Raw genomic sequence first — 21,130 nt, 5'->3', positions numbered from 1 at the left:
ACCATGATTCAGTGCTGAAAAATGGTTGGATGTGGGGAGGTGTGAGGCCCAAGACACTCGAAGGAAAATAAGTGCTTTATTTTTTACAAGCTCCTGTGTTTTCATATTTTTGTTCTGTGGTTCAAGCAAGACTCCCTGCTGCTTTGGTTGGCACCTGGTGACTCCACCTCCTTCCCTGGCTGGAGACCTGCTCCCAGGTAAGCCTGGAAGTGCCAGTGGGGCTCCCACCAGCCTGCAGAAGTTGTTATCCCAGAAAACTCTGGCCAAGTAGCCTTGGAGTGTGTTGCTAACAGTAAAACTGTGCTGGTCAAGATCACAACCAAGTAGGTTTGCTGTTAAATGGGAAGCTAATTTTATTCCAGTTATTAATTGGAAATATTGTTGTTTGGGTTCCGGCCACAAGAGGAGGCTGAAAGAAAATTCTTACTTGAGCTGAGCTTTGGTGTTGGGAAGGAAAATTATTCATGGTATGGGATCCAGGTGATTTTGACCTTTTGCTCCCCTGTTTTTGGTGTTTGCCTCTGGAAAGTGCACGAGGGAATGGGAATGCTGAGGGAATGCTGAACCGCTGTTTGGTGTGTTTATCTTGGCACTGAGCCCTTAACTCCCTTTGCCAGGGAATAAATGGCAGGGCAGGAAAAGGAATGGCATTTTCAGGGGATAAAGGGCAATGGAGGGGGGATAAGGCAGGCAGGGGGTTGCTTTATGGGATGGGAGGTGCTGTATGGAGCTTTGCTGCCCTGTCCATGGAGGTGCAGCCGATGGGAGCAGGAGCGATGCTGGCATCAGGGCACTGGGATGATCCAGGGATGGAAACAGCAGCTCAAGCTCCCTCACTCCCTGGCACCTGGAATCCTGCCTTGCTCACCCCTCCAGGCCAGAATCAGAAGAAGGGATTAGTGCTGCTTTGTGGGAAAAAAGTGGGAGTTCAGCAGGCTCAGGGGCTGCACACAAGGTCAGGGAGCTATTAATAAAGGCAGAGCCTGCCCAGCTCTGCAGCTCATGGAGAGGGACTCAGGGAGGCAGCAAGTGGAACAGTGCAGGGCTGGGGGGCTCAGCTGATTGGGATCCCCAGTTTTGGGCTGGTTTGGTGCCTCTGGTGTGGTTTTGGCTTGCTCCAGTAGCATCATATGGGATGGAAGTGGGGGTGTTCTGTGTTGAACCTCTGGTTCAGCCGCCCCCTCCTGGGGCTGTCTCGCCCCTGCCTGGCTGCAGGGAATCTGTCTGTTTTTAAATTTCCAGCTGGAAATGAGGGAGAGGCTCCTCGTGCTGTGCTATTTATACCTCAGAAGGACAGCATCTGTCTCTGCAGGGCTCAGCCCAGGGCTGTGCTGGGACCTCCATGCTGGAAACGGGGCGGTGTCCTTGGATTTGCTCCTTCGTGGTCCCGGCTGGAGTTGGCTTCTGACACCTGCAACCTGGAGCTACTCACTCTGGTAACTCAGGCTTGGAAAGGTGGCTGATGCATGGGAGTATTCACCAAACAAGAGCATCATTAGGGAGGCCAGAGGGAGTCTGGAAGCTGGGATGAAGCTCCCAGCCGGCGAGGGCAGGGCGGGATCGCATCCACCCCGGCGGGCTCGGGGGATGGGATGTTCCTCACCACGGAGCTATGCCAGCTATTCCTCTCTCTGTATAAATAAAATAGCTCTGAGATGAAACGGAGCCAAAGGAGGGGCGGGGGAGGGAGGTGAGGGAGATGGGAGGAGCTGGAATTGAGCCAGGGTTGTGGGAGCCTTTGGGAAAAATGGGAATTGGCTGGTTTTGCAAATGAAACAAGTTGGTGGCAGGGTTAACCCCGTTGGTTTTTAAAAGAGAAGGAAAAGGGCCTTTTTTAGGGCATGTCCTGGTTGCCTTTCCCCCTTTTCCCCTGCTATACTGGTGTGGGACAGAAACCCCTCAATAAGCCAGAGGGTCTGGGGTGGGAATGTGAGAGAGGTGTTTGAAGGCATTGCCTGGAACACAGGCATCCTCCCTCTGAGGGCATTACCCCCTGGAATGAAGTGCTTTTTCCACTTGGCAAACGCATCTGTTATTCCCTAGGCTGCCCTGTGCCTTGACTCCTCCTGCCAAACAGTCCTGCAGATGGAAAGACACCATCCATGTCCATATCATCCATGTCACTGGGGATAGTGTCTGGTCCCAGAGAGGTGAGGAATCTGTTTTCATCCCAGGATATTCCCAAAAATACCTACAGCTTCTTCCTTGCATTGTAGGGCAAGAGAGAGTAGTTGATTTTGAGGATCCAGGCACAGGGTTGAGCAGGAAAGCTGACACCCCATTTCTGTCCTCCTTCATGGAAAAGGAATTTATTCCCTTGGGGTTATATACTTTTAATAGAAGGGGATGGCTTTTCCTCCACCTTTATTCCCTCTGTTTGGCAGCAGCAGCACAACACCCAGTTTATTTCCAGAGAAGAAGGGTGATGGTTTTTTGAATTCAGTTTGTGGCTTTTCTTAGCCAAGGTAGCCTAATGTACTGATTCTTGGGTGCCAAAAAGGTGGAAATGAATTTTGCTCATCCTAAGCATCTTCAGAGCCTGTGCTTCCCTGTGTATGCTCCCAGCCCCAGCAGTTTTCCAGGCTGGCTGTGGCTGGGAGGTGCAACAACCAGTCACAGGTTTATTTTCTTGTTCTCACCAAGGACTGAGGGCTTTGCTTTCCACTGCCAGGGAATTTAGCCAGAGGGAGAAGCTGCTGAGCATCCCCTTCCCAAACCAGCTCTGCCATCAGCCACCCCCAGCCTTCCCACACTAAAAGCTGAACACAAGTTGGGGATGAAAAGAACACTCTGCTGTATTTTAGCAGCCAAGTTTTTTTGAGGAATGGAAACAAAGCTGTGGAGCGAGCAGCCACGTGTATGAAATGGATGGTCAGTGCATCTTCCCGTGGGCTCCTGGGCTGCTTTTGGGACCAAACCCCCCACAATTCCATGGAAAAACTTAAATTAGGAACTTCTGCGTGGAAGCACCTCCAAGAAAAGAAAGGGAGCAGTGACTGAGCAGCCCCATAGCTGTTCATGGTTCTTGGGGAGACAAGGCAAAGGATTTCGTAGCAGGGCAACACAGGGAAGTGATTTTAGGGAAAGGGACATGTGAAAGCACAGGAGACCCCGGCACACTGCTGGCTCTGGCTCAGCAGCCCCCCACTCCCCCCAGATCACAGGGCAGCAGCATTTCCAAGGATGCCACAGCACTGGCTGAACCTCCATCCTCTCCCTCGACCTCCCCAGCCCTTCCCCCTGAGGAATTTGGCTTCCCTCATCTCCAACAAGTGGCTGGCCTGCCCCACGACCTGGTTTCCTGCTCCAAGGCCAAAATTGAGGTTTATTGTCAGCACTGCCCTCCAGTTGCTGCCCTCCAGCAGCCCCGTGGTCATCCTGCCCGAGGCAGGGGCTCCGTGCCCGGCATCTCCTCGACAGCGGATGCTCTGCTGCAGAAGCGCTAATTCATAAATTAAGGGTTTTTGGGGTTTTTGGTTTCCTCCCTGCTAGGAATCGTCGTACAGGGGGTTGTTGTAGTTGCCCCAGGAGCCGTAGTCGTGGTCGTCCAGAAGCCTCCCGTAGGAGGAGTGCCTGCCAGGGAGAGCAAACCTGAGGTTACTTGGAGGATTTGTTGCTTATTTTGCCGTGGCATGAAGAAATATTCATGCAAAGGCTCCCTAGGTCAAGCTTTGGGGTATTTTAACAGGAAGGACCAGGAGAAGGGAAGAGAAGCCCAGATTGCATTTTGCCCCCGTTGAATCAGTCTGGCCAGGGAATTAAAACCAGACCTTTGCTCATCTCAGCTGTCAGCAAAGGCTCATTAGGGATGCTCAGCACTGGGCTGTGCTGCTGTTTATTGTCCCAGCTTTCCCAAGGGATAATTACTGGATATGACTATGCTGAGCAGCATCCCTGGCATTTGAGCAGGGCTGTTGCAAAAGGAGGGATGCAAACTCTGCTTTCCAGTACAGGAGTGGTGAGAAACGGAGCCCTGCTGGCACCAGAGGCTGCAGATTGCCCTGCTGCCCCTAGGGACAGCATCTTCCTGGCACTTGGCATCATCCTGGTGATGGTCAGAGGGAGCCTCAGGGAGGGAGCCCCCCCAAAACCAGCCTTACCTGATCTTGAGGTAGGCAGCTGCCCCGAACACCAGCACCACCACCACGATGACCGTCACGGTTATGGCCACGATGCTGCCTGTGCATCAAACACCAGAAAGGGCAGGGTCAGGCTTCAGCCCCCTGAGTCCTGGCTCCATGGCACACATCCCACTCCCCAGCTGCTCCCAGCTCACCCACACCATCTCTGATGGGGGGAACATTCCCTCGCTGCATCCCAAAGGAGAGGCTGGGCCCCCCTTTATCTTGGCAATGATCCCCTTACAATAAATGCAGAGCAGGTCTATGTAGGATGAAACACAGCTCGGGAACTGTGGACTCACTCTCTGATGCTGTTCCCAGCACTAGGCAGCACCCAGTGCTGAGCCAAGGCTAGGAAATGCTCCAGGTCTCCCCTTTTCCAGCCACGTGGAGCACTTGTAAGCTCCCCGTGCTTGCACAAGGGGACGGGGACAAGCTCGTGTCAGCTTCCTGAGGGCTCCAGGAGGGTAAACTAAAACCTACACCATCCTAACTCAGGCTGCACCCACCATCCAGCCGCTTGTTTCCTCTCATCCTCGAGTGTTTCAAGTCAAATTTAGAGCTGAGGATTTTATTCACATCTCCAGGCAACCGAGATGTGTTACCCACCGCTCCCAGGCTCTGCCAGTGCATCAGATGACACGGGCTCCTCCAGGAATTTTGCAGAGTGATGCTCTGAGGAGGCTGAGCACCTCTTCCCTTCCTGTGTGGGGCTCTGCCCCTCCTGCCTGAGCACCCTGCCATTCTGTGTGCACACGGGGAGCTCACCTGCACTCAGGGCACGCGGGACCTCCTCCACGGTGACCCCGGTGGTTTTCTCCGAGGCCGTGGCCTGGGCTTCCGTGGGGCTCATCACAGTCACTGGGGGGGATGTTGGCTCCATGGCCAGGCTCGGTGCCATGGCCAGCGTCCCCAGGGAGGGGACATCCTTGGCCAGCAGCGGTGGCTGGGTCGCGGCCGGGCTGACGAGGACGGGTGTCGGGGACGGGCCCGTCCCGGGAGGTGAGGTGGGCTGGCTGCTGGGAAGGGAGGGGGCAGGTGATGGCACAGCCAGGTCTGTGGGGCTGGCAGCTGCCCCCAAATCCAGGGTGCTTCTTGCCAGGCTGGCAGGGTTTGCTGTCCGGGGAGCCTCCGGGGCGGCTGGCACCGAGCCGGGGCTGGAGGCCACGGAGGCACCTTCTGCTGTGGCCGTGGAGCCCAGGGGGGCAGGAGCAGGGGACAGTGCTGCCACCGGGGTGCTGGCATTGTGGCCATCCCCCTCCGGGGGCCTGGAGGATGTCCCATCTCCGGAGGGTCCCGTGGACAAGGGTGGCTGGGGCTGGGCTGGAGCCGGTGTGGGGCCATCCCCGGAGTCTGGTTTCACTGGGACACCCCCCCAGAGCAAGGGGGGGATGGGGATATGGGGTGGCTCTGGGGAGTCATGGCCCAGTCCTAGGAGTGAGACAAAGAAATGTTAGTGACAGAGCAATCCCTGGGGCAAGCTGGTGCTTGGGAGAGCGCTGAAGGGCTTGGGAATTCAGCTGGAAATAAGTTGTAGGATGGGGAGAGCCATCTAAAATGAAGAGAGGGGAAATATAGCTATCTACCTAGAGGTGAGGTTCAAAGCAAACCAGCTGTCCTGGCATAAATCAGCCCCGTTTTCCCCCCAGTTTGGGGTCACCCCAGTCACCCCCAGCATCTCCTGCCAGCAGCAGGGGGAAGCAGCTCCTCCTCTGAGCAGCCCCTGTGCAGCTGTGGAGTGATCACACAAGACATCTCTTTCTCCTCTCCCCCCATCTCCTTGTGCATTCATTCATTTGTCTCCATTTCTTAGCACGAAGATGAGTCATTCCTCCTTCTGTCCCCACCAGCTGACTGCTGGGGCTTTTTCCCCTCTTTCCAGGGGGGGAAAACTCAGCACTGGTCCAGCACTGGCCCCCTCAGTGTGGCTGGGATGAGGGAAGAGTGTGCCAGCACTGCGTGACGTGGAGAGGCATTTTAATTCCATGTATTCATTTAGTTCCACCCCCCAGAGAGAGCATCCCAAGCCCAGCACTGGGCAGAGCAGGAGCTCACTCCAGCTGCAATGAACTAATCAGGAGTGGGGAGCACAGAAACATGCAGTGCCTGCCCGCAGAAACAATGGGATCTGGCACTGGTGAGCAGGGACTCAGTCCTGCAGCCAGAATGGCTTTTTTTGATGTTGTGGATGTCCATGTGGAAGGACCCCATTTTCCCAAGGAAAGGGGTTTTGGAGGTGGGACTGAGGCTGTGGCTGCTCTGCTCTCCTGAGGACAATCCGTGGGAGATGGCCCTGAGCTGTCACCCTCCTCAGGCCAAGGACACAACCCGTGGCACAGGGAGGAGGAGGGGAATGACAAGCTGGAATCTGGTCACTGCAGGGAGGCCTGGGCCAAGGACCCTTCACACCACATGGTTCAGAATCCATCTGTATTTCAGTATTTTCCCACCTGGACCTTTCAGGTTTCTCCAGCAGGTCCCAGCCAGCCTCTGCAGCCCAGCAAGCAGGATCCTCCCAGCACCTCAGGGGTTTGTTACCTCTGGATATGCAGATGCTCCCGGTCCCTCAGGGACACAGGCAGCTTTCCACCTCCCTGCAAAGCCACCCTGATGTCCCCAAGTGCTCGGGGTCAGCAGAGCTCCCATGATCTGCCTGAACTTTGGAGGCAGAGCAGAGCTGGCAGTGCTGCTGGCCGGGATGAGTCAGGAACTTTCCGATAACATCTGAGGGGCATAAATTCGGAGGCTGAGCCAGAACTGGAGGCAGGAACAATCTTTGGCTGCTGGCTGAGAGCTCCCAGCCAGGGAGGTCACAAGTCACAGGGACTCTTCCCAGGAGAGCAAGGAAGCTGAGCTCAGCCCTGGTCTCCCCTGCCTCTCCCTACAAGCAGCCCGTGCCAGTGCTGTGCTGTCCCCTGCCTCCTCCATGGGGGATCTGGGACCCAGCCACTGCCCCTGGGGTCTCACCCAGGGGAGATAATCCCAGGAAAGCCCTGCCATGATCCTAGGAGCAACACAGGCTGCTTCTGAATGGGGTTAGGATTGAGGGACAAAAGGGTTGAAGGTCCCCTTGGCTGGTGCTCCGTGTGTCCCCATCCGTGTCCCTGCACCCAGCTGGTGGGCAGCCTTGTGTGCACGTCCTGTCCTCTCACCAATGCATCTGAAAGGGAAATCCAAAAGGAAAACAAAGGCCAAGCAGAGCTCTTCTTGGTTTCCCCAACACCTGGTCTGCAGGAGCTGCTGCTGGGGGACAAGGGACGAACCAGACACCACAGCACTTTGCGCAGGACCACGTGGCTTGGGAGGCTGAAACACCTCCAGCACGGGCTGGCAGAGGGACTGAGGGATGTCAGCTCCCAGAGGATGCCCAGCATAGCTCAGCCCTGAGGAATTTACTCCTCTAATTCACTTGGGGCAGTTGACCACCCTGCTGGAATGCAGCAGGGAGCGAGGCAGGGGCCGGCCGGGATGAGGTGACCGCCCAGGAAAGCAGCAGTGTCACACTGTGCCCCACAGTGTCACAAAGTGCCCCACAGCAGCTTTGCAAAGTCCTTTTCCTAGGATTTTCTCACTACAGAATACAGAAAACATCCAGAGAAGGAAGAACCCAAAGCTTTGTCATTCAAATAGCCTGCTCTTAGGGAAAGGGGATATTCTAAGGGGAAGGGAATATTCTTAGGGGAATATTAGCCCTAATCACATGCCAGCCTGAGGAATTATCTCTCTCTCCTGGTGAGTTATCTCTCTCTCCTGCTGCCACGGTGCTCTCCTGGCTCCTGGAAGGCACACAGAGCAGGAGCTGAGTGGTGCTCATGCTCCTCTTGGGAAAGACCTGCTTGACCTGGGCTGGCAGCCTCTCCAGGATGCACTTCCCAGGCACTCCAGAAGCCATTGCAGCGGATCCTGAATTGCTCTGCCAGCTGAAAGGCAGCCTAAAAGCCACCAGAGAAGGTCTCCAGCCCGAGTGAATGACATCAGGCCGGAGCAGCAAACAAGCAGCCACTGATAAGGCAGAGAGGGAGCTTTTAGCCAGGCTCACTGCAGAGCTCGTGGCCTCTGACACGGCCACAGGAGACCCCCAGGAGCAGCCCCAATTAACTACAGCCCCCAGGCCCCAGCTGCAGCCAGGGATGCTCCCCCAGCAGCCAAGGCCAAAGGGATCATGGAAGTTTCCATAACATGGGTATTGTTTGTTCTGCCTGCCCTTCCACAAGGAATCCCAGCAGCTGCTCTGAACAAGAAATACAGCAGCAGCAGCGCAGCAAGGAGAGCTGCTGGACACACACTGCTGCAGCCAGCTTGGGTGCCACTTGCTGGGCCAGTTTAGCAGCTGGCAAACACCCAAAAAACACAAGTAGCCAAGACCATGGGTAAGCATCGCTGCTCTTTAAAGCAAAGCTCTGTAGAAACCTGGCTTTAATCACAGCAGTGAGCAAAAAAAATACCTTTTGCTGGTCCTGTGTCCTGCTGCTCCTCACCAAATGCTGATGACAGAACAGCCCTGAGTCCCCTGAGCGTGCCTTGGGTTGTAACCAGGTCAAGTGATGCAGAGCAGTAAAACAATCTAGATGTAAATATAAGTGAGGATTTCCTGCCCGTGACCTCCTTGGCTCGGCTTTGGTTTCTGTGGCTGGGGATTCCCATAACTTGTGCTGGTTTTTGGCAGTTCCCTTCCCCCTTGTTAATGCTCAGGTATAATTTTCATTGTATTTCTTTGCTGTAAAATCAGCAGCATCTGGCTGTGGATGGCAAAAGCTCTCCTTACAGCAGCTAGGACTAAGCCAAACTGGTTTTTGCTTTGGGTTCAACGAGTTTTTCCAGCTGTTCAGCCCTGCACTGCCTCACCTTCCCTGTCCCCATGCAGTTTGGGATCTGGGGATGTTCTCTTCTCCTGGCTGGGGGCTCCAAGTGGAGTGCACAGGGCTGTGACTGAGCTCTGTGCCGGTGTGGGGGCAGGAGCACAGAGGATGTGGTGGTTGCTCTGGGCCTTTGCCTCGTGTTTTTCTCCTTCTGGGGCACTGCTGTGGGCTCTTGCCTCGTTATCTCCAAGAAACACGGGTGATGGGGAGGTCTGGGAGCTCTTCTGAGGGCTCTGAGGTTTTCCTGCCATCACAGAGGGAGCACCCAGCTGGATCAGTGGTGGGAAATGGTGGCTCCTGGGGCATCTCCAGCTGGAGGTGTGCAGCAAAGCTCCAGCAGTGCCTGTGAGTGCTGGTGACCCCAGTGCCAGCAGCAGCAGCACCCCTGCCTGACGTGCTGCTCCACTCCTTGCTGCTCTGTCCCCTCTGTTTTCAGCGCCAGGGCCTGCTGGCCATGGTGTGAAACCATTTCTGAGAGGAGGAGGATGCCAAGGGAGAAAGCCAGAGGGCAGAAACACCACCAGGTGAAAGGCAGAGCTCTTCCCTGCCCGTGAGAAGCAGCCAGGGCCATCAGATCCAATGAATGTGCAGTTGCTCTGATTTACTGGCAGGCCGAGCTGGCTTCCTGCGTGATCAGTTTTATTCTGCTGCATGCTCGTTAAGTGCCTGAGCTCTAATTGCTCTGAGGCTTTCTGTAGCTCAGAGAAACAGCTGCACAGCAGAAATCCCTCTGTCCATCTGTCCATCTGTCCCAGCCACAAGGCCTGCACACCCTCCAGAGCCTGAGGAATGCTGCTGTGGGCAGACTCCCCTTGAGGAGGCAGGAGGGAAGCTCCAGCACCCTGCTGTCTCTGCTCTTCCCAGCTGAAAATAGCTTTTTTTTATTAAAAAAAAAAATCACATGGCTCCCTGCATGCTGCACGCTCCCTCCTTCCTTTTCTGGGGTGGGTGTCCAAGTTCTTCCCTGCCCCATGATCCCAGCCCAGAGGTGAGGACTTCTGGAGGCACCACAAACCCAGGCTCCAGCCAAAAAAAGGTGTGATTCCCCTCCCCAAAACTAAGTGTTGCTCGATTATTCAGCTCTTAAGCCCTTGATGCTGATGCTGCAATGAAATTATAGCTGAAAAGGGAGGTGAAGAGGAACTTTTAGGTGGTTTTCTTCCTCCTGAGAGTGGCAAAAAACCTGTCAGCCTGTACAGCCAGAGGTACCTGATGAGGACCTGGGGTGGAAAGCAGCAGCTGACAGCACCAGCTCCTTCTAAAATGATGTCTTGCTTTTTTAAATAACAAATTAAGTATTTCAAGTTTTATTCTTGAAACATGCCAACAGGTGTTATGCTGTGCTGCTTTCCCTGGGGAAGGGGAATAAGGGATCCCATGGGATGCTCTTTGCTCTCTCCTGGGGCTGGGAGCTGGCAGATGGACCTGCCTGCTGGGGACACCTCACAATACTTTTTTCCCATGTCTTGGATATGGCTCTGGAGCCAGCCAGGAGTTTTGCAAGAAGCAGCTCTGCCCTGGTGACAACTCCCCAGTTCCGTAATTTTCCTGGCTGGCTGCTAATTAGTGCTTCCAGGTGCAGCTTCCAACATTCATCAGCCCCATTCCAGCCCCTCCCAGGGGCACAAGCAACAGGGCTTGGCAGAGGAATTTTGGAGCATCCTCTGGTATTAGAGGCTGATTGCTCATTTGGGCTGGGAGAGGGGATAATTACCCAACCCCCCTGTCCTTCAGCTCATGGGGGAGCAGAGTGCTTGGAGATTTGCCTCCTCAGTGGCAGAATCAAAGAGCCCATGAGGCTCTGAGAGCCCAAAAAGCAGCTCAGAGCCTCCACAAAGGAGCACTCGGAACCAAGATCTGCTTCTAAAAGGTACTGAGAAATGTCTCAGCTGGGGCACAGGGGGAACTGCAGGAGGGGAGAGCGGGCCTGGGGCTGGGCACCAGGTCAGGAAAGCCAAACAGGTTTCAATTTCCATCCAGAGGAAGGAGTAATAACAGGATAAAAACTTCCTTGTGCGAGACGCCGCTCTTTCATTACGTGGCCAGGCAAAGCCCAGACTTATTTCACTCCTGGCCAGTGACGTCCTGGCTGTCATTTAGTCCTGAAGAATGAGCTTGGAGCAAATTTAAATCGTGCTTGGTGTTTCCTCCCAAGTGAGATATACATAGATATATATATAGATATATATGTATACACACACTCTTTTTTTAAAAAAATTATTTCAGTGGGGGCAAAAATAATGCTGTAGAAAGCATCTGAAAGATGCTCAGGGGCCGTCTGGGAGCAGCCTGAGGGACGTGGGACCAGAGTCCAGGGAAATCTTTTCTGTTTCTCGTGCCAAGCCTGGCTGGCGTCGGAGCTTTGGAGAGGGATGGTCGTGGGAACAGCCTGGGGTTTGGCCCGGGCGCTGGGAAAAGCCCGCCCCCCGACCCCAAAGGCTGCCTCCCGCCAGAGACCGCCTGCTCTAGGGGCAGATTTGGGCCCGTGAAGGAGAAGAAAGAGCATCCCCAGCATCCCAGTGCTCATCCCCATCCCTCCCGATCGCATTTTCTCGGGAAGCACAGATCAGGAGCTCTCCGGCAAATCCCCGTTTTTCAGGGACAATTATCCACCCAGCTCTCCCTGATCCAGGGAAGATCTCCCGCCTCGGGACGAGGTGCGGGGCGATGGCTGGGGGTCCCGCGGCTGCCGCCTTCCTGCGGGCTGTGCCGGGGAGCTCAGCCCGGCTCGGGCCCGTCCCCTCGGGCTGCTGTGCCGGCAGCGATGTGACAGTGACAGCCCAGCCGATGGATCTCTCCTCCCGCGCAGCGTCCCCGGTTATGCAAGTGTGTTTTCCATGTTCCCGGGCAGGCGGCTCCTCGTGTTTATTAAAAGCCCAGCCTGGGCGGGCGGAGGGGTGACCTGCGCTCGCTGTCGCATCAGCCGGGGACAGAAGTGTCCCCGCCGAGCGTCTCAGAGGGGGAAGGTGTCAAATCGGGCGTTTCTGTGGGATGGGGGGGCTGGTGCCACCGGGGGGAGATGCCAGGGGCTGGGGGAGTGCGAGCCTCGGCTCAAGGCCAGGGAGAGCCAGCACAGAAGCTCCCTGGAAGCAGCGCCCGCGGAGGGAAGGGACATGCGGGGCCGGGGTGACTCCAGCCCGGCCGGGGGGTGGCCGTGAGGACACTCCGGTGGTCCCATCCAGTCGCCCTCCTTGGCGCAGTCGGGGACTCCGCTGGGGACGCCTCCGAGGGGCGAGGGGCGAAGAAAAGCGGGGTGGAACACCCCTTGCCCCGCTGTCATTGGGGATGACCCCCCTCACACTGGGGGTGTGAGCGGCACCCACGGTGGGCTCCGGGAAGCAGCCGGGCTGTCCCCGGCAGACGCGGGGCTCGCCCGTCCCCGCCGCCCCCATCGCTCCCCGCCCGACCCCGCGGGGTCCCCGGCGTGTCCCCCCTCGCATCCCGCCGCGCTTACCTGCCGGGAGGAGGAGGAGGGCGAGGAAGAGCAGGCGGCAGCAGCAGCCCATGGTGCCGGCGGCGCTGGCAGCCGCGGCGGGAGGGACGCACCGCCCGGCCCCGCCGCCGCCCGGCCCGGCCCGGCCCCCGCCACCGCCCCCCGCCCGCCGCCCGGCCCACAGCGGCACCTGCCGGCCCCGGCACCGCCGCGGGATGCGAGAGCGACTCCGCCGGGGATGCGGGACCGGGCGCCGGGTGCCAGGGACCGACCGTGCTGGGTGAGGGCACCGGGACCGGCCCGCCTGTCCCGGGATGCGGCAAAGGATGCCGAGTGCCACACGCTGCCGGCGGGTGTCGCACACTGGGGACCGGGCGTGGGGGGCTCTGGTGCCGGCCGGTGGCACCCACCTGGGGTGCTCCGTGTCGCCAGCACTTGTGCCTCTTGGTTCCCAGGGCCGTGCCAGCTCCTGGCTGAGTGTGAGGGTCGGTCAGAGGAGCTGCGGTTGCCCCGTCCCTGGAAGGGTTCAAGGACGGGTTGGGCAAATTCCAGAGCAGCCTGGGCTAGTGGAAGGTGTCCCTGCCCGTGGCAGCAGGGTTGGAACACGGAGAGCTTTAATGTCCCTTCCAATCCAAACTGTTGTGTGACCCCGTGATTCTGGACCTCCCTGGGGACCCCCAAGCCAGGTACACGAATCAAGGGGAGGCAGGCACTCAGGGTCCTGCCTTTCCATGGCACAAACTGCTCCCAAAGTGCAGCTCCCAGCGCCCAAAGGACCCAGCCAGGAGACAGACACCTGTGGCACAGCAGGAGGTACTAGGACCATTTTTCCACCTCTTTCCCTCTGGGAAGAGCTGTGCTGCTGCGGGTGAAATATTTTCAGGCTGAACTCATCCTCCCCAGGCTTTTGCATGCTCACAATGGAAAAGGATTTTCGGAGCCCGGGCTCTGGCCGGGCTATCTTTACCCGGGGTTGCTCAGCCAGCCCCCTGCTCTGCTGTATTGTGTGGCCTTTTCTCAGGATGGATCCTGGCTCTGGGCCTGAACCAGCAGGGCACAAAATCCAAGTCAGCTGGCATTCCTCAGGCAGTCGGGCACTATCAGCATCTCTGCTCTCCTTGAGCTGGGGAGGAGGGAAAATAATGCTGGTGTTGCTGCCGTGGGAACAGCGTGATCCTCTCCCTGCTTTCCCTCTCACATCCCTGCGTGCTTCCAGGGGCAGGAGTTTTTTGGGGGGGACGGGGCTGGGCACCTCCGCTGCCCCTCTCCGTGCCTCGGGTGCCAGCTCCGCGCCCGAGTCGCCTTTGGGGTGCCACGGGCCGGGCTGTGGCAAGCCCGGAGCTTTCCAAGGGCCACCAGCCCTGGGCTCCAGCTGCCACCTGCTGGTCACCTCGGCCTGCTCCTCCCGGCAAGGCCACGGTGGAGCAGGGAGAGATCCTTTTTTGGGGTTAACTTTTGCCATCTCTTTCCCATTGCTGCTGGTGCCATCTTCCCTGAGGCTCCAGCTCTTTAAAAATCTCTTTAAAATGCTTCCCCCACCAGTTTTATCCAGATATGAAGGATGCTGGAGGGGAATTTTTCTTTTAGTGGGCACGAGGATTTTTAAATTTTGGGGTTTTTTGCCTGCTCTCTGCCTTTGCCCACCCCACCGGGATGAAGCCAGCTCCCCTTGGGTGGCCCTGTGCCACATCCTGCTGTCAGCTGCCCCTTTTGCTGGTCTTGCCCAAGCCCCCAGCAGAGCTTTTGCACCATCCTTGTGGTTTATCACGCTTTGCCTGTTTTTGGGGGGGGCTCCGGCAGGGAGCCGGCGTGGCCGTGAGCCGAGGGGCCGGTGTGCCGGAGCCTGCAGCAGGAATTTTTGGCTGGCCAGGGCTAGGGGAGCTTGCTCACCCGCTGGCCAGCGGCCAAATGGCATGGCTGGGTGGCTGCCAGCACTCGCATTAATAGCTGCCAGCTTGCGGTTTGAGGTCACCCGTTCTTTCCAGTCTTTCATTTCCACCTCCATCGGCGCCCGGGGGCTCCGCGGCCGCTCCCTGCCCGCGCCCCTCTCTGCCGGGAGAGCCCCTGAGCTCTGCTGGGAGCCAGGACAGCGCCGGAGCATCCCTGCCGAGCAGCCCCGGAGGCAGCAGGGGACACGCAGGCGCCCGGGGGACACCTTCAGCCCTGTGGGTCTCTCCTGTTCCCCAGAATGTCACTCGGGGGACCGGGAATACCCTCCCAGCACCCCCCAAGGGAAAAATGACACCCCGAGGTGTATTTTGCCAAGGCACAGCCCCTTGCAGAATAAACCGGGGCTGCCGTCCTTGCCTGCCAGGGCCCTTGGGAAGGTGTTTTACAGCCGCTGGCTGTGCATTAATTCACCTTGCCACAGCAAGCTGACCAGGGAAAAATGCTCTGGGGAAGCGAGGCTGGACTGGGGCGCAGGCCCTCTGTCCCTCTGGAGAGGGGATGCCCGGAGCCCTGGCTGGAAGCCGTGACGGCAGGATGGGGGATCCCTCTGGCTGCCCAGATCCCAGGGATCCGCGGCGAGGCATCTGCTTGACGCCTCCTGGCAGGACGAGGTGGGACACGCGTGGGTGCGACACCCGGGAGGGGACACCGGCACCGCCGGGGGATGGCTCCGGCGGGCTGGGAGCTGCGCAGCTGGAGGAGGAGGAGGAGGAGGAGGCGCAGGAGGAGGAGGAGGAGGAGGAGGAGGAGGAGGAGGAGGAGGAGGGCGGCGGTGCCCGAGCGGCCGCCCCCGTCCCGCCCCGCCGCAGCTGCCGGGCACCGGGCACCGGGCAGGCGGCGGCGGCGCGCATGGAGGCGGCGGCGGCCCCGGCCCCGGGCGGCGGCCCCGGTACCCTGCTGCTCTGCCTGGCCCTCGCCTCCGGTAAGCACGGGCGTCCCCCTGCCCCGCCACCTGCCCGGCCCCGCGATACCCAGCGGCTGGCAGGCTGTTCCTCCCCGTCCCGGGCCGGTGCTTCCCGCCCCTGCACGGCGCTCCGCGTCCCTGCACGGCGTCACCTCCCCTGTCCCAGCCCGGTGTCACCCCCCCGTCCCGGCACCGTCCTCTGCTTCCCGCTCCCAGACTGACGATCCTGCACCTGCCTCCCGGTGCCATCCCGGGGCTCCCCCCGCCTGTCCTGGCGCTCCCCCATCCCATCCTGTGCTCCCGGGTCCCTTTCTGCTGCACCCTTGTGTTCCCCACTCTTACACTCCATCCTGTGCTGGCTCTGTCCCGTTCCCTGTGCCCCCCCTGGACAATCCCATCCATGCCAGCCCTTCCTCTATGCCCAGCCGGTGTTTGCCCAGCCCGGGGCTCTCCCGTGTGCCCCCAGGTCCCATCCTGGAACTCCCCACCGTTCCAATCCAGTGCTCCCCTGCTGCCTCTGAATCCCTGAATCCCTTGGGGCCAGCGTGGGGGCCAGGATGTCCTGGCTGGGTCCTGGAGCAGGATTGGGATGCTTTTGCCACCTGTTGAAGGGACACTGCTGATGGGTGCCTGAGAGCCCATCCTTGGCAGCGCTGGGAATGTGGGATGCCGGGGCAGGGGGTGCAGTACCTATCCAGCAAGTGTGTGAGAATTCCCGTGTCAGTTCCTAAGTTTTTGGGAAGCAGGCAGCCGCAGACAGGTGTCTGCTGATGGCTGCCAGGAAACAGCCACAGCCGGGCTGGGCAGCTGAGACCCTCCCTGGCAGGGAATCCTCCCCTGCCCTGGGATTTCGGGGGAGCTTTCCTCTCCGCAGGGAGCAGCTTGGGTTTGGCCCTTTGGCAGGGCTGGTGACAGCACTTGGCCAAACCTGCCAAACCTGTGCTGGCAGGAGGAAACCGAGAGTGGCCGACCTGGTTTGGGGCCGGTGTGTCCCCTCAGAGCACGGCCACGTCCTGGGTGGCTGCTCCCCGACGGTCTGGGCTTTCCCGGGAGAGCGTGGGGGCCGTAACAGCAAAATAATCCAGGGTTTGGGATGCTTCCCTGGCTTATCTCCGGCTGCTCAGGAGAGGGTGCAGCCCAAGATAATGCAGCCAGTGCATCAGGGAGCTGAGGGTGCTCGCACCTGCAGCCTCCGAGTGCCGCGCTGCGGCCGTGGGTGGGCACAGCCCCCTCCCTCCGGGGCTGGCACTGTCGCCAGGGCGGTCCTGCCGGGGGCTGCCAGCCCTGAGGGTGCCAGAACTCCGCAGCTGGTTGCAATAAGGGTGGGGAGCTCGGCTTGGTGGGGATCTTTCCATGTCGAGCTGTGAACTCGGTCACCGCGAGTGAAGTCAGCCTCCCTCCCTCCCTCCCTGCCTGCCTGTCCCGCCTGTGCCCACGCCGCCCACAGCTGCATCTCGGGCTGCAGCCGCCCCATGGCTCATCCCTGGCTCTGGCCAGGCAGCTCCCACCCTCCGGGTGGGGCGGAGGGCTCCCTTTCCCCCCTCCGGGCTCTCTCGGGGCGCTGGCACCGGCAGCGCGGTGCTGGCTATATATAGCCGGGAGGGACGTGTGCGCTGGGAACGTCCCCGCTGCGGGACGGGGGGGACCCGGAGGCTCGGGGCAGCTCCCACCGCTGTCTCCAAGGTGCCAGGTGAGGAAACAGGGAGCGGGAGACCAGGCTGCCTGGCAGGACTTGGCTGTGCTAACTCCCCGCTCCCTGCGAAGCCTCCGAGTGTCCCCACGCGGGATGGCAGCAGCCCCGCCTCGGGAGCCACCTCCGCGGGAGCCACCCGGGCCCTGCCCGTCAGGCAGGACCTGTCCCCGCTGCCTGGGTGCCGCCTCGGCGGGTGAATCCCCGGGGAGGGCCGGGCGGGAGCGGGGCCGTGCTGAGTCAGGGCTGGTATGCCAGCGATCCGGTTACCGCCGCTCTGACGCGCCCGGCTCGGTTTCACTCCGGAGCCACGGGGAGAGCATGGTGGCCCCTTCCCCCCCTTTCCCCTTGCCAGGCTGTGCGGGGCTCCGGGGACACCTCGGAGCACCTCGCGGTGCCTCAAGGGGCTCCAAGGGAACTGCAGAGGGACTTGTCACCAGGGCACGGAGCGACAGGACAAAGGGGAAGGGCTCCGCACTGACAAAGGGCAGGTTTAGATTAGATACTGGGAAGGAATTCTTCCCTGGGAGGGCGGGGAGCCCTGGCACTGGTTGCCCAGAGAAGCTGTGGCTGCCCCATCCCTGGAAGTGTCCAAGGCCTGGTTGGACAGGGCTTGGAGCAACGTGGGACAGTGGAAGGTGTCCCTGCCCATGGCAGGGGGTTGGATGAACTTTACAGTCCCTTCCAGCCCAAACCCATCAGTGATTCCATGAGTCCGGATCTCCCTGGGGATCCCTCCCTGCATCCTCCCCGGGCAGAGCAGCAGCTGGCCGGGCTGTGTGGTCCAAAACCCACCAGGCTGGCTCCCAGAGCTCCGTGCCGGGCGTTGCTGGGTGGAGGCAGCGGGCGGGGAGCGGCTCTCCCTTTTCCCGGCCCGGGGGAAAAGCTGATGCCGCCAGCGCAGGGGGGGGTAGAGGGCGCAGCTGCAGAGCCCTCTGCCAGCGCCCCCCCTGTGGCTCTGGGGGTGCTGGGGATTCCCCTCTGAGCTGCCTCCGGTGCTTCCAGGCTTGGCGCTCTTCAGCTGCGTGGGCGCCGACACCAACGTCACGGCCGGGCACGGCGCGGAGGGGCTCAGCTGCGGCACAGCCAAGGGATGCACAGGTGAGGGGTGCCGGGAGGGCGCTGGGGGCAGCCCGAGGCCGTGCAAGGGAGCGGGGGAGCGGGCCGGGATGGCGGATGAGCGGGTGTTGTGTCTAGCGTAGCCGTGTGGCATCGCTGTGCCAAGGACACCCGTGCGGAGCTCGGAGCGGCTGCGGGGATGCAGAGGCTCGGGGGCGCTGCTGCCTCTGGGCAGAGCTGTCACCCCGCTGGGGGTACTCTCTGTCCTTGTCACCGCAGGGAACGGCACGCAGCCGCGGCGGCAGAGCCACTTCTCGCGGTGCCCGGAGGAGTACCAGCACTACTGTGTCAAGGGCAGGTGCCGCTTCCTCGTGGCCGAGCAGGCGCCCGCTTGTGTGTAAGTCACCCGCGGCGGGGACGCGGCCACACGGGGTGGGATGCTGCGCCCGTCCCCCTCGGGAGAGCGGCGTGAGGGGGGCACGGGCAGCACGGCAGCTTTTGGGACCTCCCCGTGCCTCCCCTGTGCCGCGGGGCAGGTGCGAGCGGGGCTACACCGGGGCTCGCTGCGAGAGGGTGGATCTGTTCTACCTGCGAGGGGACCAGGGCCAGATCGTCATCATCTCCCTGATCGTCGCCATCGCCGCCCTCATCATCCTCGTCGTCGGCATCTGCCTCTGCAGCCAGTACGTGGGAGGCGGGGTGGGAAGGGGAGGGATGGGAAGAGGGAGCAACTCCTGTCCGGCTCCCCTGGCTCCGGGCAGGTGGAGCTGGGGCTGTCCCAGGCTGGTGGGACATGGTCCTGCAGGTGTTGGGAGGTGCCTGGGACATTCCTTTGGGGCTGGAAAGCAGGTGTGATCCTCTGGGGATCTCCTGCAGGGTAAAAACCCAGGGAGAGGGAGGAGCATCACTGCCATGTCCCCTTCTACCTTTTTTGTTTGTTTGTTTGGTTGGTTGTTTATGATTTTTTCCTCCCTGTCAAGCCACTGTCGGAGGCAGCGTAGGAAGAGGAAGGCAGAAGAGATGGAAACGCTAAACAAGGACGGACCTTCCAGAAGTGAAGATGTGCGGGAAACGGGCATCGCGTGAAGGTACCGGGGAGCGGGGGCGCGACCAAGCCGGTATGACCGGAGCCCCCCACTGGGGTGGGTGCCGAGGCCAACGGGCTCCGTTCTCTCCGCAGGAGCTCCCGGTACCTGCGGGCGGGTCCCGGACGGCACCAGCGGCTGGCTGCATGGGCGAGGGCTAAAGCGTGCGGCGGCTTGAATAAAGGGGTGACGGAAAGGTGTCCCCAGTGGTGTCGCCGATGTCCTTGGGGCGCGGGGGCCGCGGCCGCCGGGGCTGCGCTGCCGCAACGCGGCCGCCAGACGGCGACACTGAGCTGGGGCGGGGGCGGCCCGCCTGCCGTACCCGCGCTGGCCACGCGAGGGCGCCACAGCCCCGGAGCCTCCGTCCCGCTCCCGGCTCCGCTCCCGGTCCCGGTCCCGGTCCAAGGGGCTCTGCCGGGCTCGGGTCCCGTCCCGGGCGGCCTGAGGGCCGTGCTGGAGCTGCTCCCATTGCCGCCGCGCCTCCCCGCAGGGTCCCGCCGAGCTCAGCATCCCCGGGCCCCTCCCGGTTCCAGACACCCGGAGGGAGAGGGGAGGAACCGGGTGAGGGAAACCGGGCAAAACCGGTGGAAAACAGGTGAGAACCGGGGCAGAACTGGGTGAGCCGGGGCCGTTGGCTCCCGTCGCCCCGCGCTGCGGTCCGGACCCTGCCAGGGCACGTGGGATGGTTTGTTTCCCGCCCCCCGGTGCGGGATCCGCCGGGGTTCCCGGGACGCTGGCAGTGGGTTTAGGCGCTGACCCTCTGCGGGGGGACAGCATCGGCATCCCGGGATGGGACCGGGTGTCCCTGGTGTCACCCACGCCGTACTGCCGGTGGTAGGGAGCGGCGGGGCCCCGGCAGCTCCCAATTCCCGGCACGGGAGCGGCTCCCGCTCCAACCCGCAGCCCTCGACCCCCGAGACTACGAGCAGGTGGAGCTGGAGTCTCCCGGGAGAGCCGGTGACCCCTCCCGGTGCCGGGCTCGGTTCTCCCGGCAGGGCACAGGCTGTGTTCCTCTGCCCGAGCAGGACAGGGGACATTGTTTTGGGCACCTCCTTCAGCAGGGTCCAGGGTGGGGAAGTGGATTGTCGATGGCACGCAGCTGCTGGAAGCGCTGGTGTGAGCTGAGAGGCAGCAGCAGCAGCACCTGTGAGCTCATCCCCCCTCCAGAGATGGCTCTTTATCCCCAGGCTTTGCTGGGCCTGCCCGGGGGAAGCCAAGCCAAGAGGGAAAAATGCTTGCTGCCGCTTTGGGAATGTGCTGTACAGGGTCTGGGAGAGCAATAAAATGGAAAGGAGGTATGAGCCTTTTCCTGTCTGCTTTTTGGGTGGTTGGAGCCGATGGCTGGGATGCTGCAGGCCCAAAGGGGCTGGGAAAAGCAGGCTCTGGGAAGGCAGCAGCCCCGCGCTGTCAGAGGTGGATAAAACACTTTTGGGTTTTTTGTGATGCCTCATGGAGCACTGGCCAGGTGAATGTTGGAGCTGTTTTATTCAGTGTTTTAAGTAATCCTCACTGGGCTTTTCCCACAGCAGCCCTACATTCCCTGGATGCCACCCTGGAGTTCCTGCACAGCCACAGAATTCCTGCTTTAACCTGATGAGTTCCTGGGGAGGGGGCAGACCGGACAGGAGGTGTTGTGCTGAGCACCAGGGCTGGGGATTAAAAACAAAAAAAGCCACACAACCAAGTCAGGAACTTTGCTGCTTCCTTAACATTTTTGGGAATGGGTCAGAGAGGCAGCAGGATGAAGAGGCAGGAGGTGAATCCACCTTGTGTCACGGCTCTGAGGGCAGGAGGAATGAGAGCTGGAAAAGAAAATTGCTATAAAAAAACCCAATAAAAATCCCTGGTACAGCAGAGAGTGGGAAAGCCGAGTGGTTTATGCCCAGGCTGGCAAGGACTGGATGGAATCCCGGGGGAGGCGATGCTGGCTGGCATCAGGCAGGAGCAGCCTGAACTTTCCAAGGAAATGTGGTGGGTTTGGTAGGAGGATTATGGTTTGTGTTGTTTTGAACAGCAGGTGAGTATTTTT

At 60.2% G+C, this 21,130-nt stretch overlaps 2 protein-coding genes across 5 annotated transcripts; one reads left to right on the top strand and one right to left on the bottom strand.

The window, feature by feature from the left end:
• Positions 1-145: 145 nt before the first annotated feature.
• BTC (betacellulin) lies at positions 146-19,301 on the top strand. 4 transcript variants are annotated; one of them, XM_059843618.1, is made up of 7 exons: positions 146-1,436; positions 2,044-2,150; positions 17,963-18,058; positions 18,293-18,413; positions 18,553-18,699; positions 18,997-19,104; positions 19,197-19,301. In XM_059843618.1, the coding sequence occupies exons 1-6, from the start codon at positions 1,249-1,251 to the stop codon at positions 19,100-19,102; spliced, it is 765 nt and encodes a 254-aa protein (XP_059699601.1). In that variant the 5' UTR covers positions 146-1,248; the 3' UTR covers positions 19,103-19,104; positions 19,197-19,301. The 4 variants fall into 4 exon arrangements, with proteins under 4 accessions (XP_059699601.1, XP_059699602.1, XP_059699604.1 ...); XM_059843619.1 differs by having other exon boundaries at positions 151-1,436; positions 18,296-18,413; XM_059843621.1 differs by lacking the exons at positions 146-1,436; positions 2,044-2,150 and adding an exon at positions 15,168-15,285 and having other exon boundaries at positions 18,296-18,413.
• On the bottom strand, positions 2,771-12,553 carry PARM1 (prostate androgen-regulated mucin-like protein 1). The gene is made up of 4 exons (XM_059843617.1): positions 12,435-12,553; positions 4,890-5,552; positions 4,101-4,179; positions 2,771-3,573 (listed from the first exon to the last, which is right to left on the bottom strand). The coding sequence occupies exons 1-4, from the start codon at positions 12,484-12,486 to the stop codon at positions 3,489-3,491; spliced, it is 879 nt and encodes a 292-aa protein (XP_059699600.1). The 5' UTR covers positions 12,487-12,553; the 3' UTR covers positions 2,771-3,488.
• Positions 19,302-21,130: the final 1,829 nt, after the last annotated feature.

Source organism: Haemorhous mexicanus, chromosome 4 (assembly GCF_027477595.1).
Source record: "Haemorhous mexicanus isolate bHaeMex1 chromosome 4, bHaeMex1.pri, whole genome shotgun sequence".
Taxonomy (NCBI): Eukaryota; Metazoa; Chordata; class Aves; order Passeriformes; family Fringillidae; genus Haemorhous; species Haemorhous mexicanus.
The sequence above is the reverse complement of the archived record's forward strand: the minus strand, read 5'-3'. Positions and strand labels throughout refer to the sequence as shown.